Here is a 16,133-nt window from a genome sequence, read left to right as displayed (position 1 = left end):
TAAATATTGAACCCAGGACCTCTAGGAGAAAAAGGTGGCAAGTCCAAGCCTTATGGTTAGCTTCTTTTATGGTGCTATTAGCACAAGCCACCACACTGATAAAAATGTATGGCAAATGCGGCAGCTTGCAGCGCGCGTGGGATGTTTTTGATGCCATCCCCAACAAAGATTTAGTGTCGTGGACTGCCATCATCACTGCTTATGCCCGAAATGGACATGGCCGCCAAGCGATCCACCTCTACCATGAGCTGGAATCGCAGGGATTCCATCCCGATGCCTTCACCTACACCGCCGCTCTGGACGCCTGCTCATCGAGCAAGGATCTAACACAGGGCAAAGCACTCCACTCAAAGATTCGAGAAAGAAATCTCGAATCCAATGCCGCAGTTGCAAATGCGCTGATGAACATGTATTCGAATTGCGGTTTCTTAGATCTAGCGAGGAATATATTTGAAAATGTAAAAGAAAGAAACGTAATATCTTGGAACACGATGATTAGAGCAAATACCCAGTGTGGACATTTTGGCAAGGCTTTGGAGCTATACAAAGAGATGGATTTGCGGCCGACGCCCGCGACGTTCGTCAATGCCATCGCTGCGTGCTGTGGACTGCTGGATCTCTCGCAGGGAAAGATCATCCACTGCCAGGTTCGATCCATGGGGCTGGAAGAGAACGCGATCGTGGCGAGCGCGCTCATCGATTTCTACGGCAAATGCGGTAGGCTGGACGAGGCGAGAGGGGTGTTTGATCGGATCAAGCACAGATCGAGAAGCGCCCACGTCTGGACGGCGATCATATCGGCCTACACACGATCGGGGCATCCGGCCAGAGCGCTCGAGATCTACAGAGAAATGGCCAGCATCCGAGAGATCCATCCTGATGCGGTGACGTTCGTTGCGGTTCTAAATGCGTGCTCGATCTTGAGGTGCCTAGAAGAGGGCCGACAGATACACAGGATGATCGCGAGGGATCAAAAGAGAAGATCGATGCTGGAAGAGAATGAATTCGTGGCGAATTCGCTCATCAATCTCTACGGCAAGTGTGGCTGCGTAGAAGACGCAAGGAAAGTTTTCGATTTGATCAAGAACAGAGATGTTGTAAGCTGGAACTCTATCATTTCAGCGTACGTCCAACAGGGCAATCACCGTGAAGTGATCCATCTCTTCCAGAGAATGGAATCAGCGCTGGAACCCAACGAGATCACATTCCAGAGCGTGCTAGCGTCGTGCTCGCAAGCCAGAGATTTTGATCTGGGCTGCGAGATCCACGCTCGTATCGATCGCCAAGGCTCCATCACGCTCGCTCGCGATTCAAAGCTCGCGATCGCGGTCGTGGAGATGTACTGCGGGTGTGGCTTCCCGGATCGAGCTCAGAGGATCATCGAGGAGCAAAGAATTCCGGATTCTTGCGCATGGACGACGACGCTGGCGGCATACGCTCACGAATCCAGACTCCCGGAGTTTTTCGAGCTTTATCTCGAAATGGAGCTCCACGGGGTGGATTTCGACGCTGTAACTTACGTGTGCCTTCTCACTGCATGCAGCCACGCGGGGATGATTGATCGAGGAAGAGACTTCTTTTCCTCCATGGCCGATGACCGAAAGATCTCTCAAGCGGTGGAACACTACGCGTGTGTTGTGGATCTCCTGGCGAGGGCGGGGTGGCTAACTCAAGCCGATGAGTTGATTCGGGTGATTCCGTTTGAAGTTGATGTAGAAACGTACATGGCGCTGCTGGGTGCGTGCAGAATGCAGAATGACTTCTGTCTGGGGTGCAGGATTGTGCGGCGTGTTCTGCAGTTGAACCCATGCCACCTTGGTGCATACTCTCTACTCCACAACATGCTCACAAACTTTGCAAGTTAAGTGTTTGTGTGGCCATGATCGAAGTTACGTAGCATGGCATCCCTCAGGGTATTGTATTTCAATTCTCTTCCCGTTTCTGTTTCTGGCACAGGTTTCCTGAGTTACTTGGGATCAAATGCTGTTGTTTATATTGCTAGTAAATCATATCAAGCTTGTCAAGGGAGGGACCTCTAAAGCGATGTCCACCTTTGGTCTAGTAGCGAATTACCTCCAGAGAATGTGTTAGGAGAACAAAAAAAAAAAAAACTCATCCGGACAACGAGTTTGGCTTCACGTTTCATTCTTCCTCGTCTTCGTCTGCATCTTCTTCTTCTTCGATCCCAACCCAATCAGTAAAAGCAAACAGAAACTCCTTAAACGTGATCATCCCATTCTTGTCCCAATCCATTTCCTCTGTCGAGTACGAGAAGCATGAAGAAAGTTACGGAAGTTTCTGGTTTTTTCTTGAGAGTTACCAAATCTCTTGACGCCGATGCTCTCGCCCGACGAGGACTGCCCCGGAGAAGCCTCGTTAATGGCCGTGATCATCTCCTTCCTGCTCACGTAGCCATCGCCATCCTTGTCGAAAAACCTGAAAGTGTCTACAATCGTCTCGAAAGTCGACTCAAGCTCCGCTAAACCAATGCGAGATTTCTAGAGAAGGTTCTCAGCTTGGAAGAACAAAAAGCAGCAAGAGGAAAGCTTAGCACTTACGAGATTTTTCAGTTGAGACCCCTTGCCTTTGTCCTCCTCTTTTTGCTTGACGGGCTTGGCGCCAGTCTCGCCCAGCAGATAAACCAACGCTAGAACGATGATAAACTCCTTGAAGTCCACACCTTTGCTCTTGTCCATGTCGCTCTCCTCATGGAACGCTTTCACCTCGGTATCAGTAAACTCCACCTGGAGCTCTCGGAAGCACGTCTTGAGTTCCTCCAGATCGATGGTTCCACTATCATCCTTGTCTGCGATGCGATAGATCCAAAGAACACGGATCTTATAAGCAAAGCTATCGCGAAAGAGAGAGAGGGGAAGTTACCAAATTTCTTGAAGACGCCCCTCACTTGCTCGAAGGACTTGTCAATCTTTGGGAATTTCATGAGAATGCTGTTGAAGGATTTGAAGGGCGATGGTCCAGCCTTGGCGCGCTTGCGCATCGCCTCCACCATTCTCCTCTCGATCTTGGAGACGTCATTCAATTGCACATCCTTGCTCCCCTTGATGCCCATCCCCAGCGCTGTTAGGGTTTCCAAATGAGCCCTAAAAATCTCTCTTCGATGGCATGCAGCCACGTGGCACCAGTCGGCCGGTATTCTCGGCCCAACTACCATGTCACTTTCACATGACTGTGACACGGCCGTTGGTCCATCTGATTAGGGCTCCTCTGAAACAAACAAAGAGCTTGATCTTCTCGCAATGGGATTCTTCAAGTAACATTCATTCATAGATTTGATTCTCTGGTTCTTACATTTTTTGTGCAGAGATTTGATGAGAAAGAGAGTTTCCTCGCCACAGCAGCAGCAAATTCCGAGCGAGGTGATGAATGTCAAGAAACTGGACACCACTCTCGAGCCGATCACGATCAATCTCAACAGCCAGCAGTTCCAGTGCAATTCTCACGGGCACTGGTGTCCAGGTCGGAGGAAAAAATCGATTCTCGTTTTGCTTCTTGCGCTGAATCTCTTCCTGTTTCTCCAGTGAGTGAGCCCACCGCGGGAAAAATGCACGAGGAAGTTTTACGGCTCCGGAAGGAGAAAGTCTCACTGGTAAACCCGCTCGACTCGAAATGGATAGCAACCTGTTGACGATCAAACAGGAGAGGGAGATCATCAAGTACGCCAGGCAAGAACAGGAGATGAAGAACCTCAAGGAGAAGCTAAACTTGATGGACCTCAAGTACAAAGTACTCGTGGAAATGGTAAACAAAACGCGAACCGAGAGGAATGAAAAAATGTTCCGGAAAGAAAAAGGGTGGACTGAACTGACATCTTTGCAGTGGTCGCAAAATAAAGTGAATCACGGCGAGGACGATCAAGACCCGATTGACGCAACGGAGAACGAGCACTTGGACAAGAAAGGCAGTCGGTTCATCTGGCCAAAGCAGCATTACAGTTAGAAGCAAAACCGATTTGGTTACCTCCAACTCGCAGGATAAGACTTGTGTACTCTTTTTTCTTCTTCTTATCGCCTTGCAAAGGAAAGCAAAAAACACAGTCAGAGCTCCAATCTCTCTTCCAAATCTCCACAGACCTCACACCATTGATCGAAGAAACGCCGGCCTCGGCTGGCTTGTCCCAACGTCTTCCGGCGAGAACTTTGGCTGCGGAGGCATGGCCGAGTCGTCCAGCGAAGCGAACGAGGGATAAAACGCAGCGGGAGCCGACCACGGGCAATGCTGCCTCTCGTGGTGAACCGGCTCCACGTTGCTCCACCTGGAAGTCCTCAAGTCCAGCACCACCACCCCTTCCTGCTGCTCCACCCGGCGGTGCGAGCTCGAGACGTACACCAGATGATCCACCGCCGCGCACCTCCAGTTGTGCTGCGTCACCTTGCCCCGGAAGACCAGCTCGTAAAACTCCTCCGGCATCGCACTGATAAACTCCCACCTCGCCCCCGGAGGAGCGCCATCGATGAGCCTCCACACTTGCATTCGGTTCCCATCGCGCCTCAGCGGCGTGCATGCCACCAGCAGCAGCAAGCTCCCCTCCGAGTTGAGAAGCTTGAGCCCCCACCGGCACTTCCTCTCCAGCTGCGGCGGAAGCTCCACTCCCGAGATTTTCAAAGTGATCATGTCCTGTGCCGTGAGCGTCCTGTCACGGAAGGCCTTAGTGCTGTAGACAAGCCCGTTGCTGTACGTACCGAAGAAGAACTGGTTCCGGTAAGTGAGGAAGGCGACCCTGTGCCACGACCCCGCCAGGCCGGACAAGATCTTCTTGCTCTCTTCACCACCGCCGCTGGGTTTAAGCGAGTAGACTTTGAGGCTGCGGTTCGTGGACACCACCGCGAGGCAGCCGGCCTGGGGGACGAAGAGCTCCTTGACGAAGCCGGTGATCGGGTTCCAGGCCAGGTACCTCGACGAAAAGTTGTCATCGCAGTTGACGCAGCCGGCCTCGATGAAGATGAATCCACCCACGACCACCGCCTCGTAAAAGGTCCCCTTGAGCGAGGCCGGGAGCGTGATCTGGTGGCGAAGCCCCGAGCGCGGATCATACAGCCACACCCATTTCTTCTTGTAACGCCCGATGAGAGTGACGAGCCAGCCTTTTGGGACACAGCCCAGCTCGTGATCCAGCAGCGCTTTCCTGTGAGCAAAGCCCGGCGATTGGATGGCGTCGTTCCAGCTCTTGCAGACGCTGCGTGCTCGGACGATGGCCAGCAGCGGGAGGCGGAGGAGGATGAGATCGAGGAGCTCCGACGGGAGAACCGCCCAGTCCTCGCCCGACCACCGCCGCCGCCTCCTTGGCTCCTCGAGCTTCATCGCCTTCCCTCTTCCCCTAAAAGAGAGAAGCCACCACCACCACCACCACCACCTCCTTCCTTTTTCCAATAGGGCGGCTAGCACCAACCACTGGGTTGGCTCACCTTTTTAATCGCCATCTCTTCCTCCATGCATGGCCTGCACACGACCCATCGGCTTATAAGCATGGTTTTACTAGAAATCACCGAGCTTTCTTCTACTTTACTTTCTTCATGGAGTGAAAGGGAAAAATCCCGGCCGCTTCATCAATCTCTCCGCTGCCCGCATTGCGTGATTGTCGTCTTTGGCTTTGAATAAATCACCCGTCCAGTCCAGCCATCTTAAGAAAAAACGGTATTAGAGATTTGCAGTTAAACTAATCTCGATTCCTTGGAAGTTTTACCTGGCTGAAGAAAAACACGTCATGATCAGGAGAGCACCTAACCAACATCAAAGTACCGCGGCAAATGTCAATCAATCAAGAAGGAAAAGAAAGCGGAAAAATGCCGCTAAATCTAGAGAAGTTAATACAGACAATCGCGTAATGGCTGCTTTTGGTGCCAGGAACAGTGGCCGCCTAATAAAATCTACAAACCTATCAAACCGTTAGAATCAAACATAGAAAATGGCGTGAGCCTCACCTACTGTTCTTACGCTACCAATGGATCCACGCGCGCTGCGAAAAAGAAGAACAAAACGAAAAAAGAAAAAGAGGTGATAAGAACACGCTTTTAATCCTCTGAGATGGATGGAAGCACTTACCCTTGGCCGCTTCTTTTTTCCTTCTCTGTATTGTGCTGGGAACTTCTGGAAGATCGAGCATATCTACATCGTCGTCCTCTACGAGTTTCTTCTGGTTGCTTCCCATCACTGCCTCGATGTCGGAGTATTGTGTCTCGGCTTGCTCGGCAACTGGAACTTTAGCTGGCTCCGCTGCTTCGGGTCTGTCCGTCATCGGGACGTCTGGAACGGCGGGCATGTCCTCCAGAGCCATCTACAAAAAGAAGAAACTTTCGAGTAAACGAGAGAGCGAGGAATATTGAGTTGAGTAATACCTTCACTTCCATCTCGGCAAGTTCAGCTAGAACTTCCTCGTTGTCTTCTGTTGAGAGCTTCTGTCCCAGCACGGCATCGATTTCCTGCAACACAAGCGCAAAAGCTCTGTGAATTCATGCAAAGAAAGAGATTGCATAGAAGCGTCACGTCTTGGTAAGCCTTGGCTTCCGCTGTGTCATCCATGAGCTTTTGGACGTCATCGATGTTGATCTCGCTTTGGAGGTCTTTGATCGCTTGGGTGCCAGCTTTGAGGCTCTCGAAAACAGCCTTTTGCTTGGCAGCGATCTCGATATCTGCTAGCTGCAAGTCAAGTGATTTTTTTTTTTTCCAACCGTGAGCAATGGACAATACCAAAGTTCGATCGAATTCTACCTGTTGTTCGACATTTACAAGCCAAACATCCACTTGCTTGAGTAGCTCTTCTTGCGCCTTCTTCTTCTTCAGAGCTAGCAACGCTCGATCCTTCCTCTTCTCTCGAACCAGCTGCCGCGCGGCATCCTGCTCCTTCTGGATCACAATCTCGACCTAGAAAACGCGACGAATGGGTGAGCAAAATGCGCGATCGCGAGAGAAGAAAACTTCCACCGCGGTTGCTCGCTAACCTGCTGCTGATACTGCGCGAGGCGTCGCCGCTGCGTCTTGAGCGTGAGAATCGCCCGATCCACATCCGTGACGCGAGGCTTCTTCACGAACAAATTTCCCATTTTGTGCCTGATGGATGAAAAACCCTAGCCTCTGGGAAGAGGGTATATTCTCTCCATCGCGGGAATTTGGTCTCCATGGCGATGGCGATGGCGTCGCGGCGGCAGGCGCTGAGAGAATGGCGGCGAGCTCTGGCGATGGCGTCGCAAGATCCAGGCGAGGCGCCCATGAATATCTTCGATCGCAAGCTTAAGCGCAGCCAGGTACTTAGAGAGCTAGAACCTCTTCTCTTCTCTCTGGGAAATATTTCTCTCCTCCTATTTCCAGAGGGACAGGGCAGCGGTGCTGCGCGCGGATGATAATTCTTTGATGGAATCCGTCACTGAGACTCTTCTCGATCGGCTCCTGGTAACAATCACACATCGATCTTTTCTTTCTTTGTTCTTTTTTCTTAGATTTTTGCGTTCTTCCAGGATTGTAAGCGACAATTTCCAGTTGCTCTCAATGTAGGTGGAGCTCTGGACTATGTCCAAAAACTTCTCAAAGGAAGAGGTAATTTTCTTTCTTTGCTTTCGTGAAAGCTTGGCTCATGGCAAAGATCGATCTATACAGGCGGCGTGGAGAAACTTTTCATGATGGATCTATCACTCCCAATGCTGAACAAATGCGCGGAATCAAGCGCCTCTGAAATGGAGTGCGTCCATCTCGTTGCCGACGAGGAGTTTCTTCCCATCAAACCAGGGTACTACTTGCGTGAAACGAAGAGTTGAAAAACTAACTTCATGGCTTTTAAGCTCCCTGGACTTGGTTGTTTCTTGCTTGGGACTACACTGGGTAAACAACGTTCCTGGTGCAATGACACAGGTAAGTGAAAATCTTGTTTTCATTTTTCTAGGAAGATTTCCATGTGTGATGATGGAATCTTTGCTGCAGTTTCGACAAGCCTTGAAACCGGACGGCTTCTTTCTGGCATCAATCTTTGGCGGAGACACTCTCCGGTGCGTTCTCACCTTTCTCGTTTTAAATTTCACACCGGACTGTTTCTTCGACGCAGAGAGCTCAGAATCTCGTGTCATTTGGCTCAGCTGGAAAGAGAAGGTGGAATCAGTCCACGAGTTTCTCCATTCTCTCGTGTAAGTTTGCTAGACAAGTTTTTCCGATTAAACCTGGCAGTGCTGATCATCAGGTCAGTGATGCTGGAAATCTCTTAACACGGGCAGGCTTTGCAATTCCAGCTGTGGACATCCAGGACTACGTTATGAAATATTCTAGTGGTCAGTAAATCTTCCACCTTTTTTTATGCGATCGCCTCTTAATATGCTACCTCTCAGCTATGGACTTAATCGATCACATCCGACAAATGGGTGAGATGAACTGCCTGATTCAGCGAAACCCGGTACGTCAGCAAAGCTGGACTTTATATTTCTTTTCTGAACCTGTGCAAACTGCGTTTTCACAGATCTTGAAGCGAGACACTGCGTTGGCTGCGGCCGCCATTTACGAGTCCATGTTTCGAGAGGAAGATGGATCAATCCCCGCGACTTTTCAGGTGTGTTTAAAGTTCCTTTTCCCTTCACTAACTTTATGAACAAACAGGTTATTTATATGGGAGGATGGAGTCCACATTCCTCTCAACAAAAACCCGCAAGAAGAGGCTCCGGAACCGTTTCCTTTGCAGACATTGAGAAGGCTCTCGGAGACAAAAAATAGAGAGAGAAAGAAAGCATAGGTAACACACATTCTTGAGAGTTTGATCTAATCGTCTCTTCATTTTCTTTGTTTTGTCGATTCATCCGAATTTTCATAGAAACTGATAAGGAATGAGATCGAACGGCCGAAGAATCGATCCACGTGGAATCCTAACTGCCTTTCACATGACTTCGTCTTCCTCCCGGCAGCAGCAGCAGCAGCAGCCATGTTCAAGAACACTCCCCAGTACGCGTTTTTGACGCTGCTTTACAGTGACTGGTCAGTATACTGAGTTTGATCCAATCCTTTTTGGGCGTTTTGCTGATTCTTTGGTGCTTTCTTTTCTTCGTTAGTCTTGCAGGCTCAAGCCACTCTACATATGGAGGCACGAAGGTATCGTAGCTCTTATTCTTGGCTTTTGGATCCACTGTACTCATACATTCTCGTCCTGAGCAGTGGAGAATGGACACATCAAAAGAGTTGTGGACGAGGACTGCGAGCTGAACACGATTGAGATCATCGGCCAGAATGTCAAGAAGAATTCTATCACTTGTCCCTCGGATCCGAAGCTGTCCCTGGGAATCAAGCACCACCACTTGGTGATGATTGTCAAGAACCTGGGGACGTACTTTGGTTTCGAGGTGTTGATACTTGACAGTGTCAACGAGATGCGGTATCTCCGGGTCTCCAACTTTGAGGTATTCAGCGGTCAGTTAAAATTTCTCTTTCTGTTCTGTGTAACGCCTGCTTTGCACAGTCCAACTCGAGGGTGAGACCATTGATATGTTCTACGCCTGTGAGATTGCAACCGGGATGGAACCAGATTGAGTTTAACTTGGCAGACTATACCCGGCGTGCTTATGGTACGAAATATGTGGAAGCTCTTCGAGTGCAAGTCCATGCGAATTGTCGGATCCGGAGAATTTACTTCTCCTCGCAGCTTTATCCAAACGAGGAGCTCCCTGCCGAGTTCAAGCTGGTGAAGCAAAAAGTAAGTTCACGCATTGTTTCGTGATCTTAAATTTTGGTTTTCGTTCTTCCAGAAGAAGATTGATCCATTGACAGTGGATGAGCCACAGCCTGGCGATATTTTGCGAGCCAGGCCAAATCTACAAAAGTATAACGCCTTTTTTCTGCTCTACTTCGTTCTCAGATCTTTGCTCTTGATGCAGGAAACGCGTTACTACACTGGAGCTTAAAAACTGCACAAGGATTTCTGACGTCGATGGTACCCGTGTTTGATACTTTGTGCGAATGTAGATCTTCCATAGCTAGCAGGGGAGGATAGTAAGTATATAAGCACTGCTTTGCTTCTGTTTATTCACAAATGCCAGGAAACATTTCGTTAACGAGCTTGTGCAGAGATAAGTAGCACTTAACGTTCACTGCAGTGCTCGCAATGAGCTCGCCCTGCTTCCGAAACATCAAACTTGATTGATCCATCCACGAGAAAAACGAAAAAAAAAAAAAAAGACGATCGAAAGTACCTTTGGATTGATAGTAAAGATCCTGTCTTTAGGAATTCCAACTTCGAGGTAGGTTATCACATCAGTGTCGCGGTTCCCAAACCCCGCATAGAATGGATTGCAATCCCGAGGGAAAAGAGATCTGATTTCCTGGTGAAGCGTTTCAAAACCAACGATCAAAGAGCTCAACTAATTTACCTGCAAGCACGCGATCTTGAATTCTTGCGGAAGTCGTCGCACCACTGCAAGAAGAGAGAAAAACACGCTTGAGTTTAACAAACAATCGAGGCAATCCACTGACCTTCTCTATACAAAGATGGAAAAATTCCATCCGGAGATATGACGATAGGTCCATCGGGAAGCTTCACACCATTCTGTGTTTTCAAGATCAAAGAACTGAGAGATTTTATCAACCAGAAAACTCGATTAAGTTACTTGTTCTAGATCTGTCAAGAACTTGCGAGTACTGGAAGATTGTGTAATTGCTCTCGAACTGAGGAATATAAGTTTGTATCCATTGTCCTGGTCGAAAATAAATAAATAAATAAACGTAAAATTCAATCGAATCATAAAAAGAGAAACCTTAATCGCAGAGAAAAGTGGTGTCACTCCAGCTTGTGACCAGTCTCGGCCGATCCAAGGCATGAATTGGCCAAGAACATCCGACCTGCAGCAAGACAAACTCGCGAACTCAAAACTTCAAACGCAGAAAAATCCTTACTTTGTGATTGTTCCATCAACATCCGAGACCACAAGCTTGGATCTCCAGTGGAGCAAATAAATTCCAGCATCAACCTGTGCATTCTTCCGTAAGAAAGAACAACACCAAGAAGAAAAAAAAACCATGGCTTTGTACCTGTCTCTTACCAAGAACGCGAGTCGCAAACGTGAAAGTGATCTTGTTCCTGCCTTGTTTCAAGTTGAGCGATTCTAGCTGCTGCGATGTCGGTGTCAAACTTGCAAGCCTACGCCTCACAAACCATCTCTTTCTCCGATAGAAGCTCCTCACAAAACCGCCCACTACTTTCCTTTCTTCCTCCTCCTCACTGTTCTTGAAGAAATGGACCTGCCCTTTGCGATTCAAATACATATGAAACCCCGAATCCACATCGTTCACTGCTATCCCCACAATCCTCTCTTCCCTGCGCAAGAAGCCCTGGAATCGACCAAACCGGACATGCCAGGGGCTGCATTTCAATCCGCCCTGTGGCTGCTCCACCACTAGAATATCTACCGCGCCGCTGGAGATCGCTCGCGGGTGGAAGCGGAATCGCTGGAAACTCGAGGCGGCCTGGATCCAGTACCTTGAGCGGAAGAAGCTGTCGTAGCGTCGCCCTAAACATGAAAGAATTTAAATTCTGTACCCTAGCATCGACGGCCACGGTTTAAACTTGCTACCAACGGTCAGTATTGGTTTTAACTTTATATGGCGCCTTTTTCTCGCTCTTGACGTGTCTTCAGTAAGACTTGCCACTACTCAAGAACAAATCCAGGGATTTTTTTTGTTGGAGTCGGCTCGATGAATCCATTTTTAAATCGTAATAATTCTGAGAATACACCAATTATTCTTCAGACTTTTCCGGTTTAAGCTCTTGAGGAACTCGTTGTCTTCCAGTCACATCTTCTTTTGGAAAGAAGACGAAGAAAATAGGAAAAGTAGGACTACTAACCTCTCCAGCTCAATTTCGATACTCTACCAACAAAAACAAAGACAGCGATCAAAGCTTCATTTGTAGAAGAGCTCCAATGTTTTTCTAGAATGTTATTGATTCGATCTACACTTTAAGACACACCCAATAGAGAACAAACGCTAAGCTGCTAAAACTTGCAAGTTTTATCACCACGAGATAATTGAGAAAATCTCCTTTCATTACCCCAGTCGCTTTAAACCCATTTTAGAAATTTTAGGGCTTACGTGTGTTGTGAATGGGGAGCTTTGTGTCGGAGAAGGTTTTGGCGGCGACCCAGGAGAATGTGAGGCACGCCATAGCTGCGCTCCGCCGAGGCGATGTCATCTCCGTCCCAACCGATACACTCTATGGCCTGGCGGCGGATGCGTGGTAACTAATCCTCTCTCTCGCAAAGAATTTACCTCCATTTTCTTCATCTCGAATTCCAGCTCTAGAGTGGCCGTGGAGAGGATTTACGACATCAAGGGCCGGAATGCCGGCAGTCCCCTGGCCGTGTGCGTGGCCGACGTCCCCGACTTGAAGAGATACGCTCGGATCGATCATCTTCCAGACGCTCTCCTGCACGATTTGCTCCCGGGGCCCGTGACTCTCGTCTTGAATCGAGGTGGGCGAGAGCAAACTCTCTCTTTTAGCGCGAGAGATGATAGAAACTTACAGATTTTGATCGCAGGTGACAAGAGCGAGCTGGAGAAATCGCTGAATCCTGGATTGCTGAGCATTGGCATCCGGATTCCAGACAGCGATTTCATACGCTCGGTTGCGAGAGCTTTCGACGGAGCGCTCGCTCTCACCAGCGCCAACACGAGCAGCAGGCCCAGCAGCATCTGCGTGGAGGAATTCGAGCACTTGTGGCCCCAGTGCGCCGCGGTTTTCGATGCCGGGGAGCTCTCGGCTGGCCGAGCGGGATCGACAATAGTGGATCTCACGGCAGAAGCCAGCTTTAAAGTTCTTCGAGCTGGAAGGTAATCCTTGTTCTTTCTTCTCTTTTTCTCTGCTCTTGACGTATCTCTTGTCTTTGTGGTAGTGCCTTGCAAGAAACAAAAAAATGCCTCATTAGACATGGTCTAAGCGAACGGAGTTAAGTCAACGAGGGCCAGTCAACCATTTGACTGTTATTAGGGTTTATCCAAGAAGGAATATTCTCTGACTCATGATCCAGAAAATGAATGGGGTTTAGCAATCGCAATGCTCAAAATCTATCAATGCAGTCAGTCAACGCAATCTTTGCAGTCAAGTCAACTTTTTTTCTTAAACCCAACTAGGGTTTTTGCTCCCATGGCGAGGGAACAATTCCCGGCATTCCCCTTCCAGCCATACGCGATCCAGCTCCAGCTGATGCGAGCGGTCTATGGCGCATTGGAGAAAGGCGGCGTCGCGATCGTCGAGAGTCCTACAGGTAATGGCTTCCTTTTGCTGCTTGGGGAACGAATGTGAGGAGAGGTCTCTTGCCGCAGGGACTGGGAAGACTCTGAGCCTTATTTGCAGCGTGCTCCAGTGGCTGGAAGATAGAGGTAGTGATTCAAGCAGAGGAGGAGATGACAAGGATTCTGATGAGCCGGAGTGGATGAAAGAATTCTCAACAAAGCGAGACAAGCTGGTAGGCACGAAGGCAAAAGTGGTGAAGAAGAAATGCGGTGATTTCTTTGGCACTCCGGACGATTCTTCCTCGCAGAGAAGGCAGAGAGATTCACACAGGAAATCGAAATCTTTACAGGCTGCTGTGGAAGGCGAAGACGATGAGGAGTTTTTGCTGGAAGACTACAGCAGTGACGGTGGTGCTGGTGAATCGACCACCACCATGAAACGAAAGCCTGAATCTAGTGACAGTGACGAAGACGACGAAGAGGGTGACGAAGGAGAAGCGGTGCCGCTTAAAATCTTCTTTTGCAGCCGGACACACTCGCAGCTGTCCCAGTTTATCAGAGAGCTGAAACGAACGAGTTTCTCTACCTCCTTGAAGACCATCGCTCTCGGATCGCGAAAAACTCTGTGCGTCAACCAAGGTTTGGCTGGTTCTCTTTAGCTGGCTCTTGACGTGGGGCTGGCTTGCGTAGACGTACTCAAGCTAGGGAGTGCTTCCAGGATCAATGACCGCTGCCTAGATCTTCAAAAGAAAAAGAAGTCGTCGAGCCAAAAGGTATCTACACGGAACTCTCCTTCCTTTGTTTCTCATCACAACTTCTTTCAGGTGGATGACCAAAGAGTGATCAAGTCGAAAACCTCGGCATGTCCTTTTCTTAAGAAGCAGCGTCAGCGAAAGCAATTCAAGGAAGCAGTGGTGGCTTCCCAGCCTATGGACATTGAAGACTTGGTGCATCTCGGCCAGAAGCTTGGAAGCTGTCCCTATTATGGCTCTCGGAATTCACTTCCGATGGCTCAAGTCGTGGTGCTACCGTATCAGTCCCTCCTTCACGCTGCCACTCGCGAGTCACTGGGAATCAACTTGAAGGACTCGGTGGTCATCTTCGACGAGGCACACAACCTGGTAGACACCGTCACGAACACCTACAGCTCTCAACTCTCGACCCTCCAGGTTCTATATCGGAAAATGCTGGATTACTTCTTGTGGAGCCTGCTAAGAAAATGGTCGTGGTGTGCAGCTTAGGCAAGTCAGCTCGCAGCTATCAGAGTATCTCTCAAGGTTTAGAACTCGACTGGCACCCGCAAATCGTCGCTATATTCAGACGCTGCTTGTCCTCGTTCAGGCTCTCCTTGAACGCTTAATGTCAGTCGGGTCTCGAGAGAAAGAACCAGGGGTGCAAGATGTTCAAACTCCAGCAGCGATCACAACGATCAATGACTTTGTGTTCTCCCTTGGGATTGACAACATCAATCTATTCAAGCTATGTCGGTATATCAAAGAGAGCAACATCGTCAACAAGGTGCTTTTTTTATGTTGTTGTTTCGCGATGTGTCCATTTTAATCTGTTTCTCTCGTCTCAGGTGAGTGGCTATGGAGACAAGTATCTCTCGCAACAAAACGAGCTTTCGCCCAGTAGCACAGCCGGGTTTCATGCTCTTGCTGCTTTCTTAGTGTCACTGACGACGGCTCAAAGTGATGGCCGCGTTTTGATCGTTGAAAGCTCGGATGGGGAGTGCATGTTTAAGTTTCTTATGCTGGATGCAGCAAAACATTTCTCTGAGGTACGTCTACATCTCAATCTTATTAGCTTAAGTGCTTGTTTCAGGTTGTCCAGCAGGCACGAACAGTTATTCTGGCTGGAGGAACTCTTCAACCCGTTGCCGAGATGCGTGATCGTTTGCTCTTTCAAGTGCCAGACGAAAGCTTGCACTTCTTTTCGTGTGGACATATTGTTCCCGGAGAAAGTATCCTGCCCTTGGCGATAGCTAAAGGTCCGTCAGGAAAGACATTCGACTTCACGTACCAGTCTCGCAGCTCGCCACAAATGGTTAGTTCTCTCCTTTGCTTACTCTCGTTTTGCTTTCATCTCAACACCTTTCTTCCAGATTGAAGAGCTCGGACGCCTATTGGTAAATATATCCGTCATTGTTCCCGAAGGGATCGTGGTTTTCTTCCCGTCGTTCGAGTACGAGTCTCAAGTACACAAGTGCTGGGACAAGAGCGGCATCCTCTCCTCGATTCTCAAAAAGAAAAATATCTTCCGGGAGCCACGAAACGCGTCCGCAGTGGAGGCAGTTTTACAGGAATACAAGACAAGCATAACAACAGGTGGTGGTGCTTTGCTACTGTCAGTCGTGGGTGGCAAGATGTCCGAAGGCATCAACTTCAGCGATGGAATGGGACGGTGCGTGGTGATGGTCGGGCTACCGTATCCAAGCTCAAGAGATCCGGAACTCCTCGAGAAGATCAAGTACATCGACGAGCTAAACAACACCAAGAACAGGAAAGAATCCTCTTCGCCCCCGTCTCAGCAGCGAACAGGCTTCACGCTCCAGCAGTGTGGCCACAGAGGCAGGGACTACTACGAAAACCTGTGCATCAAGGCCGTGAACCAATCCATTGGTAAGACGTCTCGCTACTCCCTCTCACGGGATCTAATGAGCGTGACAAACAGGACGAGCAATCAGGCATGCAAAAGACTACGCTGCCATACTTTTGCTGGATGGACGCTACGTAACCACGGGAGGGCCGGCAGCAAAGCTCCCGGAATGGATCAAAGAGCACCTTGTGGTGGTGAGAGGAGGATTTGGAGAGGCTCACAGGCTTTTGCTGTTCTTCAAGCCACCGATGAACCAATAGTTTTCTCCAGCTTAGAGGTACTACTCGCTCTTATAAGTATCCAAGTCCTTTTTTCTCTCTTAGTTCCAT

General features: G+C 49.1%; 9 protein-coding genes across 16 annotated transcripts; 5 read left to right on the top strand and 4 right to left on the bottom strand.

The window, feature by feature from the left end:
* The first annotated feature begins 104 nt into the window (after positions 1-104).
* LOC9660016 (pentatricopeptide repeat-containing protein At5g27110) lies at positions 105-1,865 on the top strand. The gene has a single exon (XM_002990958.2). It carries the CDS (start codon positions 105-107, stop codon positions 1,863-1,865), a length of 1,761 nt encoding a protein of 586 aa, XP_002991004.2.
* A 73-nt stretch (positions 1,866-1,938) lies between these two features.
* On the bottom strand, positions 1,939-3,172 carry LOC9660015 (probable calcium-binding protein CML21). The gene is made up of 4 exons (XM_024664719.1): positions 2,881-3,172; positions 2,559-2,806; positions 2,321-2,498; positions 1,939-2,258 (listed from the first exon to the last, which is right to left on the bottom strand). Exons 1-4 carry the CDS (start codon positions 3,170-3,172, stop codon positions 2,143-2,145), a joined length of 834 nt encoding a protein of 277 aa, XP_024520487.1. The 3' UTR covers positions 1,939-2,142.
* A 91-nt stretch (positions 3,173-3,263) lies between these two features.
* On the bottom strand, positions 3,264-5,329 carry LOC9660014. Of its 5 annotated transcripts, none has more exons than XM_024664752.1 (4): positions 4,701-5,329; positions 4,099-4,635; positions 3,979-4,029; positions 3,264-3,932 (listed from the first exon to the last, which is right to left on the bottom strand). In XM_024664752.1, the coding sequence occupies exons 1-4, from the start codon at positions 5,317-5,319 to the stop codon at positions 3,718-3,720; spliced, it is 1,422 nt and encodes a 473-aa protein (XP_024520520.1). In that variant the 5' UTR covers positions 5,320-5,329; the 3' UTR covers positions 3,264-3,717. The 5 variants fall into 5 exon arrangements, 4 of the variants coding, with proteins under 4 accessions (XP_024520520.1, XP_024520519.1, XP_024520522.1 ...); XM_024664754.1 differs by having other exon boundaries at positions 3,706-3,932; positions 4,092-4,635; XR_002991031.1 differs by having other exon boundaries at positions 3,706-3,932; positions 4,092-5,329.
* A 454-nt stretch (positions 5,330-5,783) lies between these two features.
* Positions 5,784-7,075, bottom strand: LOC9660580 (vacuolar protein sorting-associated protein 20 homolog 2). 2 transcript variants are annotated; one of them, XM_024664682.1, is made up of 7 exons: positions 6,957-7,075; positions 6,727-6,879; positions 6,502-6,654; positions 6,354-6,437; positions 6,061-6,292; positions 5,940-5,974; positions 5,784-5,893 (listed from the first exon to the last, which is right to left on the bottom strand). In XM_024664682.1, exons 1-6 carry the CDS (start codon positions 7,056-7,058, stop codon positions 5,949-5,951), a joined length of 750 nt encoding a protein of 249 aa, XP_024520450.1. In that variant the 5' UTR covers positions 7,059-7,075; the 3' UTR covers positions 5,784-5,893; positions 5,940-5,948. The 2 variants fall into 2 exon arrangements, with proteins under 2 accessions (XP_024520450.1, XP_024520449.1); XM_024664681.1 differs by having other exon boundaries at positions 5,784-5,885.
* An 11-nt stretch (positions 7,076-7,086) lies between these two features.
* On the top strand, positions 7,087-8,771 carry LOC9660579 (putative methyltransferase At1g22800, mitochondrial). The gene is made up of 11 exons (XM_002990957.2): positions 7,087-7,259; positions 7,324-7,404; positions 7,470-7,548; positions 7,609-7,738; positions 7,791-7,860; positions 7,930-7,994; positions 8,051-8,129; positions 8,183-8,270; positions 8,328-8,392; positions 8,456-8,545; positions 8,593-8,771. Exons 1-11 carry the CDS (start codon positions 7,134-7,136, stop codon positions 8,704-8,706), a joined length of 987 nt encoding a protein of 328 aa, XP_002991003.2. The 5' UTR covers positions 7,087-7,133; the 3' UTR covers positions 8,707-8,771.
* A 108-nt stretch (positions 8,772-8,879) lies between these two features.
* On the top strand, positions 8,880-10,034 carry LOC9660013 (cilia- and flagella-associated protein 20). 2 transcript variants are annotated; one of them, XM_024664684.1, is made up of 6 exons: positions 8,880-8,964; positions 9,047-9,078; positions 9,142-9,383; positions 9,443-9,676; positions 9,729-9,802; positions 9,858-10,034. In XM_024664684.1, exons 1-6 carry the CDS (start codon positions 8,912-8,914, stop codon positions 9,925-9,927), a joined length of 705 nt encoding a protein of 234 aa, XP_024520452.1. In that variant the 5' UTR covers positions 8,880-8,911; the 3' UTR covers positions 9,928-10,034. The 2 variants fall into 2 exon arrangements, with proteins under 2 accessions (XP_024520452.1, XP_024520451.1); XM_024664683.1 differs by having other exon boundaries at positions 9,729-10,034.
* LOC9660578 (phosphatidate phosphatase PAH2) lies at positions 9,978-12,045 on the bottom strand. The gene is made up of 10 exons (XM_002990891.2): positions 12,026-12,045; positions 11,822-11,844; positions 11,008-11,486; positions 10,873-10,946; positions 10,734-10,818; positions 10,587-10,673; positions 10,453-10,525; positions 10,350-10,393; positions 10,173-10,301; positions 9,978-10,095 (listed from the first exon to the last, which is right to left on the bottom strand). Exons 1-10 carry the CDS (start codon positions 12,043-12,045, stop codon positions 10,003-10,005), a joined length of 1,107 nt encoding a protein of 368 aa, XP_002990937.2. The 3' UTR covers positions 9,978-10,002.
* Positions 12,046-12,067: 22 nt separating this feature from the next.
* LOC9660577 (yrdC domain-containing protein, mitochondrial) lies at positions 12,068-13,045 on the top strand. Of its 2 annotated transcripts, none has more exons than XM_024664685.1 (4): positions 12,068-12,208; positions 12,271-12,446; positions 12,513-12,804; positions 12,867-13,045. In XM_024664685.1, the coding sequence occupies exons 1-4, from the start codon at positions 12,078-12,080 to the stop codon at positions 12,922-12,924; spliced, it is 657 nt and encodes a 218-aa protein (XP_024520453.1). In that variant the 5' UTR covers positions 12,068-12,077; the 3' UTR covers positions 12,925-13,045. The 2 variants fall into 2 exon arrangements, with proteins under 2 accessions (XP_024520453.1, XP_002991001.2); XM_002990955.2 differs by having other exon boundaries at positions 12,068-12,211.
* An 87-nt stretch (positions 13,046-13,132) lies between these two features.
* On the top strand, positions 13,133-16,064 carry LOC9660012 (ATP-dependent DNA helicase DDX11). The gene is made up of 9 exons (XM_024664718.1): positions 13,133-13,238; positions 13,297-13,845; positions 13,897-13,979; positions 14,031-14,375; positions 14,443-14,724; positions 14,786-14,986; positions 15,031-15,252; positions 15,311-15,827; positions 15,880-16,064. Exons 1-9 carry the CDS (start codon positions 13,178-13,180, stop codon positions 16,062-16,064), a joined length of 2,445 nt encoding a protein of 814 aa, XP_024520486.1. The 5' UTR covers positions 13,133-13,177.
* The last annotated feature ends 69 nt before the right edge of the window (positions 16,065-16,133 follow it).

This window comes from Selaginella moellendorffii, unplaced genomic scaffold (assembly GCF_000143415.4).
Source record: "Selaginella moellendorffii unplaced genomic scaffold, v1.0 SELMOscaffold_113, whole genome shotgun sequence".
Lineage (NCBI taxonomy): Eukaryota > Viridiplantae > Streptophyta > Lycopodiopsida > Selaginellales > Selaginellaceae > Selaginella > Selaginella moellendorffii.
The sequence above is the reverse complement of the archived record's forward strand: the minus strand, read 5'-3'. Positions and strand labels throughout refer to the sequence as shown.

What these genes read in the sequence shown, in the direction of transcription:
- LOC9660016 (XM_002990958.2), top strand. Translation starts at nt 105, where the DNA reads ATGTATGGCAAATGCGGCAGCTTGCAGCGCGCGTGGGATGTTTTTGAT.
- LOC9660015 (XM_024664719.1), bottom strand. Translation starts at nt 3,172, where the DNA reads ATGGTAGTTGGGCCGAGAATACCGGCCGACTGGTGCCACGTGGCTGCA. An exon ending in GGGCGTCTTCAAGAAATTTG is followed by an intron (nt 2,807 to 2,880) that starts GTAACTTCCCCT and finishes ATCGCATCGCAG; the next exon opens with ACAAGGATGATAGTGGAACC. An exon ending in GGTCTCAACTGAAAAATCTC is followed by an intron (nt 2,499 to 2,558) that starts GTAAGTGCTAAG and finishes AACCTTCTCTAG; the next exon opens with AAATCTCGCATTGGTTTAGC.
- LOC9660014 (XM_024664751.1), bottom strand. Translation starts at nt 5,319, where the DNA reads ATGAAGCTCGAGGAGCCAAGGAGGCGGCGGCGGTGGTCGGGCGAGGAC. An exon ending in CGGCGTTTCTTCGATCAATG is followed by an intron (nt 4,030 to 4,098) that starts GTGTGAGGTCTG and finishes TTCCTTTGCAAG; the next exon opens with GCGATAAGAAGAAGAAAAAA.
- LOC9660580 (XM_024664682.1), bottom strand. Translation starts at nt 7,058, where the DNA reads ATGGGAAATTTGTTCGTGAAGAAGCCTCGCGTCACGGATGTGGATCGG. An exon ending in TCGCGCAGTATCAGCAGCAG is followed by an intron (nt 6,880 to 6,956) that starts GTTAGCGAGCAA and finishes CGCGTTTTCTAG; the next exon opens with GTCGAGATTGTGATCCAGAA. An exon ending in GAAAAAAGAAGCGGCCAAGG is followed by an intron (nt 5,975 to 6,060) that starts GTAAGTGCTTCC and finishes TCTTTTTCGCAG; the next exon opens with CGCGCGTGGATCCATTGGTA.
- LOC9660579 (XM_002990957.2), top strand. Translation starts at nt 7,134, where the DNA reads ATGGCGATGGCGATGGCGTCGCGGCGGCAGGCGCTGAGAGAATGGCGG. An exon ending in GAGTTTCTCCATTCTCTCGT is followed by an intron (nt 8,130 to 8,182) that starts GTAAGTTTGCTA and finishes GCTGATCATCAG; the next exon opens with GTCAGTGATGCTGGAAATCT. An exon ending in CGTTATGAAATATTCTAGTG is followed by an intron (nt 8,271 to 8,327) that starts GTCAGTAAATCT and finishes GCTACCTCTCAG; the next exon opens with CTATGGACTTAATCGATCAC.
- LOC9660013 (XM_024664683.1), top strand. Translation starts at nt 8,912, where the DNA reads ATGTTCAAGAACACTCCCCAGTACGCGTTTTTGACGCTGCTTTACAGT. An exon ending in ACGCTGCTTTACAGTGACTG is followed by an intron (nt 8,965 to 9,046) that starts GTCAGTATACTG and finishes TTAGTCTTGCAG; the next exon opens with GCTCAAGCCACTCTACATAT. An exon ending in TCCGGGTCTCCAACTTTGAG is followed by an intron (nt 9,384 to 9,442) that starts GTATTCAGCGGT and finishes TGCTTTGCACAG; the next exon opens with TCCAACTCGAGGGTGAGACC.
- LOC9660578 (XM_002990891.2), bottom strand. Translation starts at nt 12,045, where the DNA reads ATGGGTTTAAAGCGACTGGG. An exon ending in TCTTGACAGATCTAGAACAA is followed by an intron (nt 10,526 to 10,586) that starts GTAACTTAATCG and finishes TTGAAAACACAG; the next exon opens with AATGGTGTGAAGCTTCCCGA. An exon ending in TCCATCTTTGTATAGAGAAG is followed by an intron (nt 10,394 to 10,452) that starts GTCAGTGGATTG and finishes CTCTTCTTGCAG; the next exon opens with TGGTGCGACGACTTCCGCAA.
- LOC9660577 (XM_002990955.2), top strand. Translation starts at nt 12,078, where the DNA reads ATGGGGAGCTTTGTGTCGGAGAAGGTTTTGGCGGCGACCCAGGAGAAT. An exon ending in GGCCTGGCGGCGGATGCGTG is followed by an intron (nt 12,212 to 12,270) that starts GTAACTAATCCT and finishes CTCGAATTCCAG; the next exon opens with CTCTAGAGTGGCCGTGGAGA. An exon ending in GACTCTCGTCTTGAATCGAG is followed by an intron (nt 12,447 to 12,512) that starts GTGGGCGAGAGC and finishes TTTTGATCGCAG; the next exon opens with GTGACAAGAGCGAGCTGGAG.
- LOC9660012 (XM_024664718.1), top strand. Translation starts at nt 13,178, where the DNA reads ATGCGAGCGGTCTATGGCGCATTGGAGAAAGGCGGCGTCGCGATCGTC. An exon ending in CAGCAAAACATTTCTCTGAG is followed by an intron (nt 14,987 to 15,030) that starts GTACGTCTACAT and finishes TGCTTGTTTCAG; the next exon opens with GTTGTCCAGCAGGCACGAAC. An exon ending in GGCCGTGAACCAATCCATTG is followed by an intron (nt 15,828 to 15,879) that starts GTAAGACGTCTC and finishes CGTGACAAACAG; the next exon opens with GACGAGCAATCAGGCATGCA.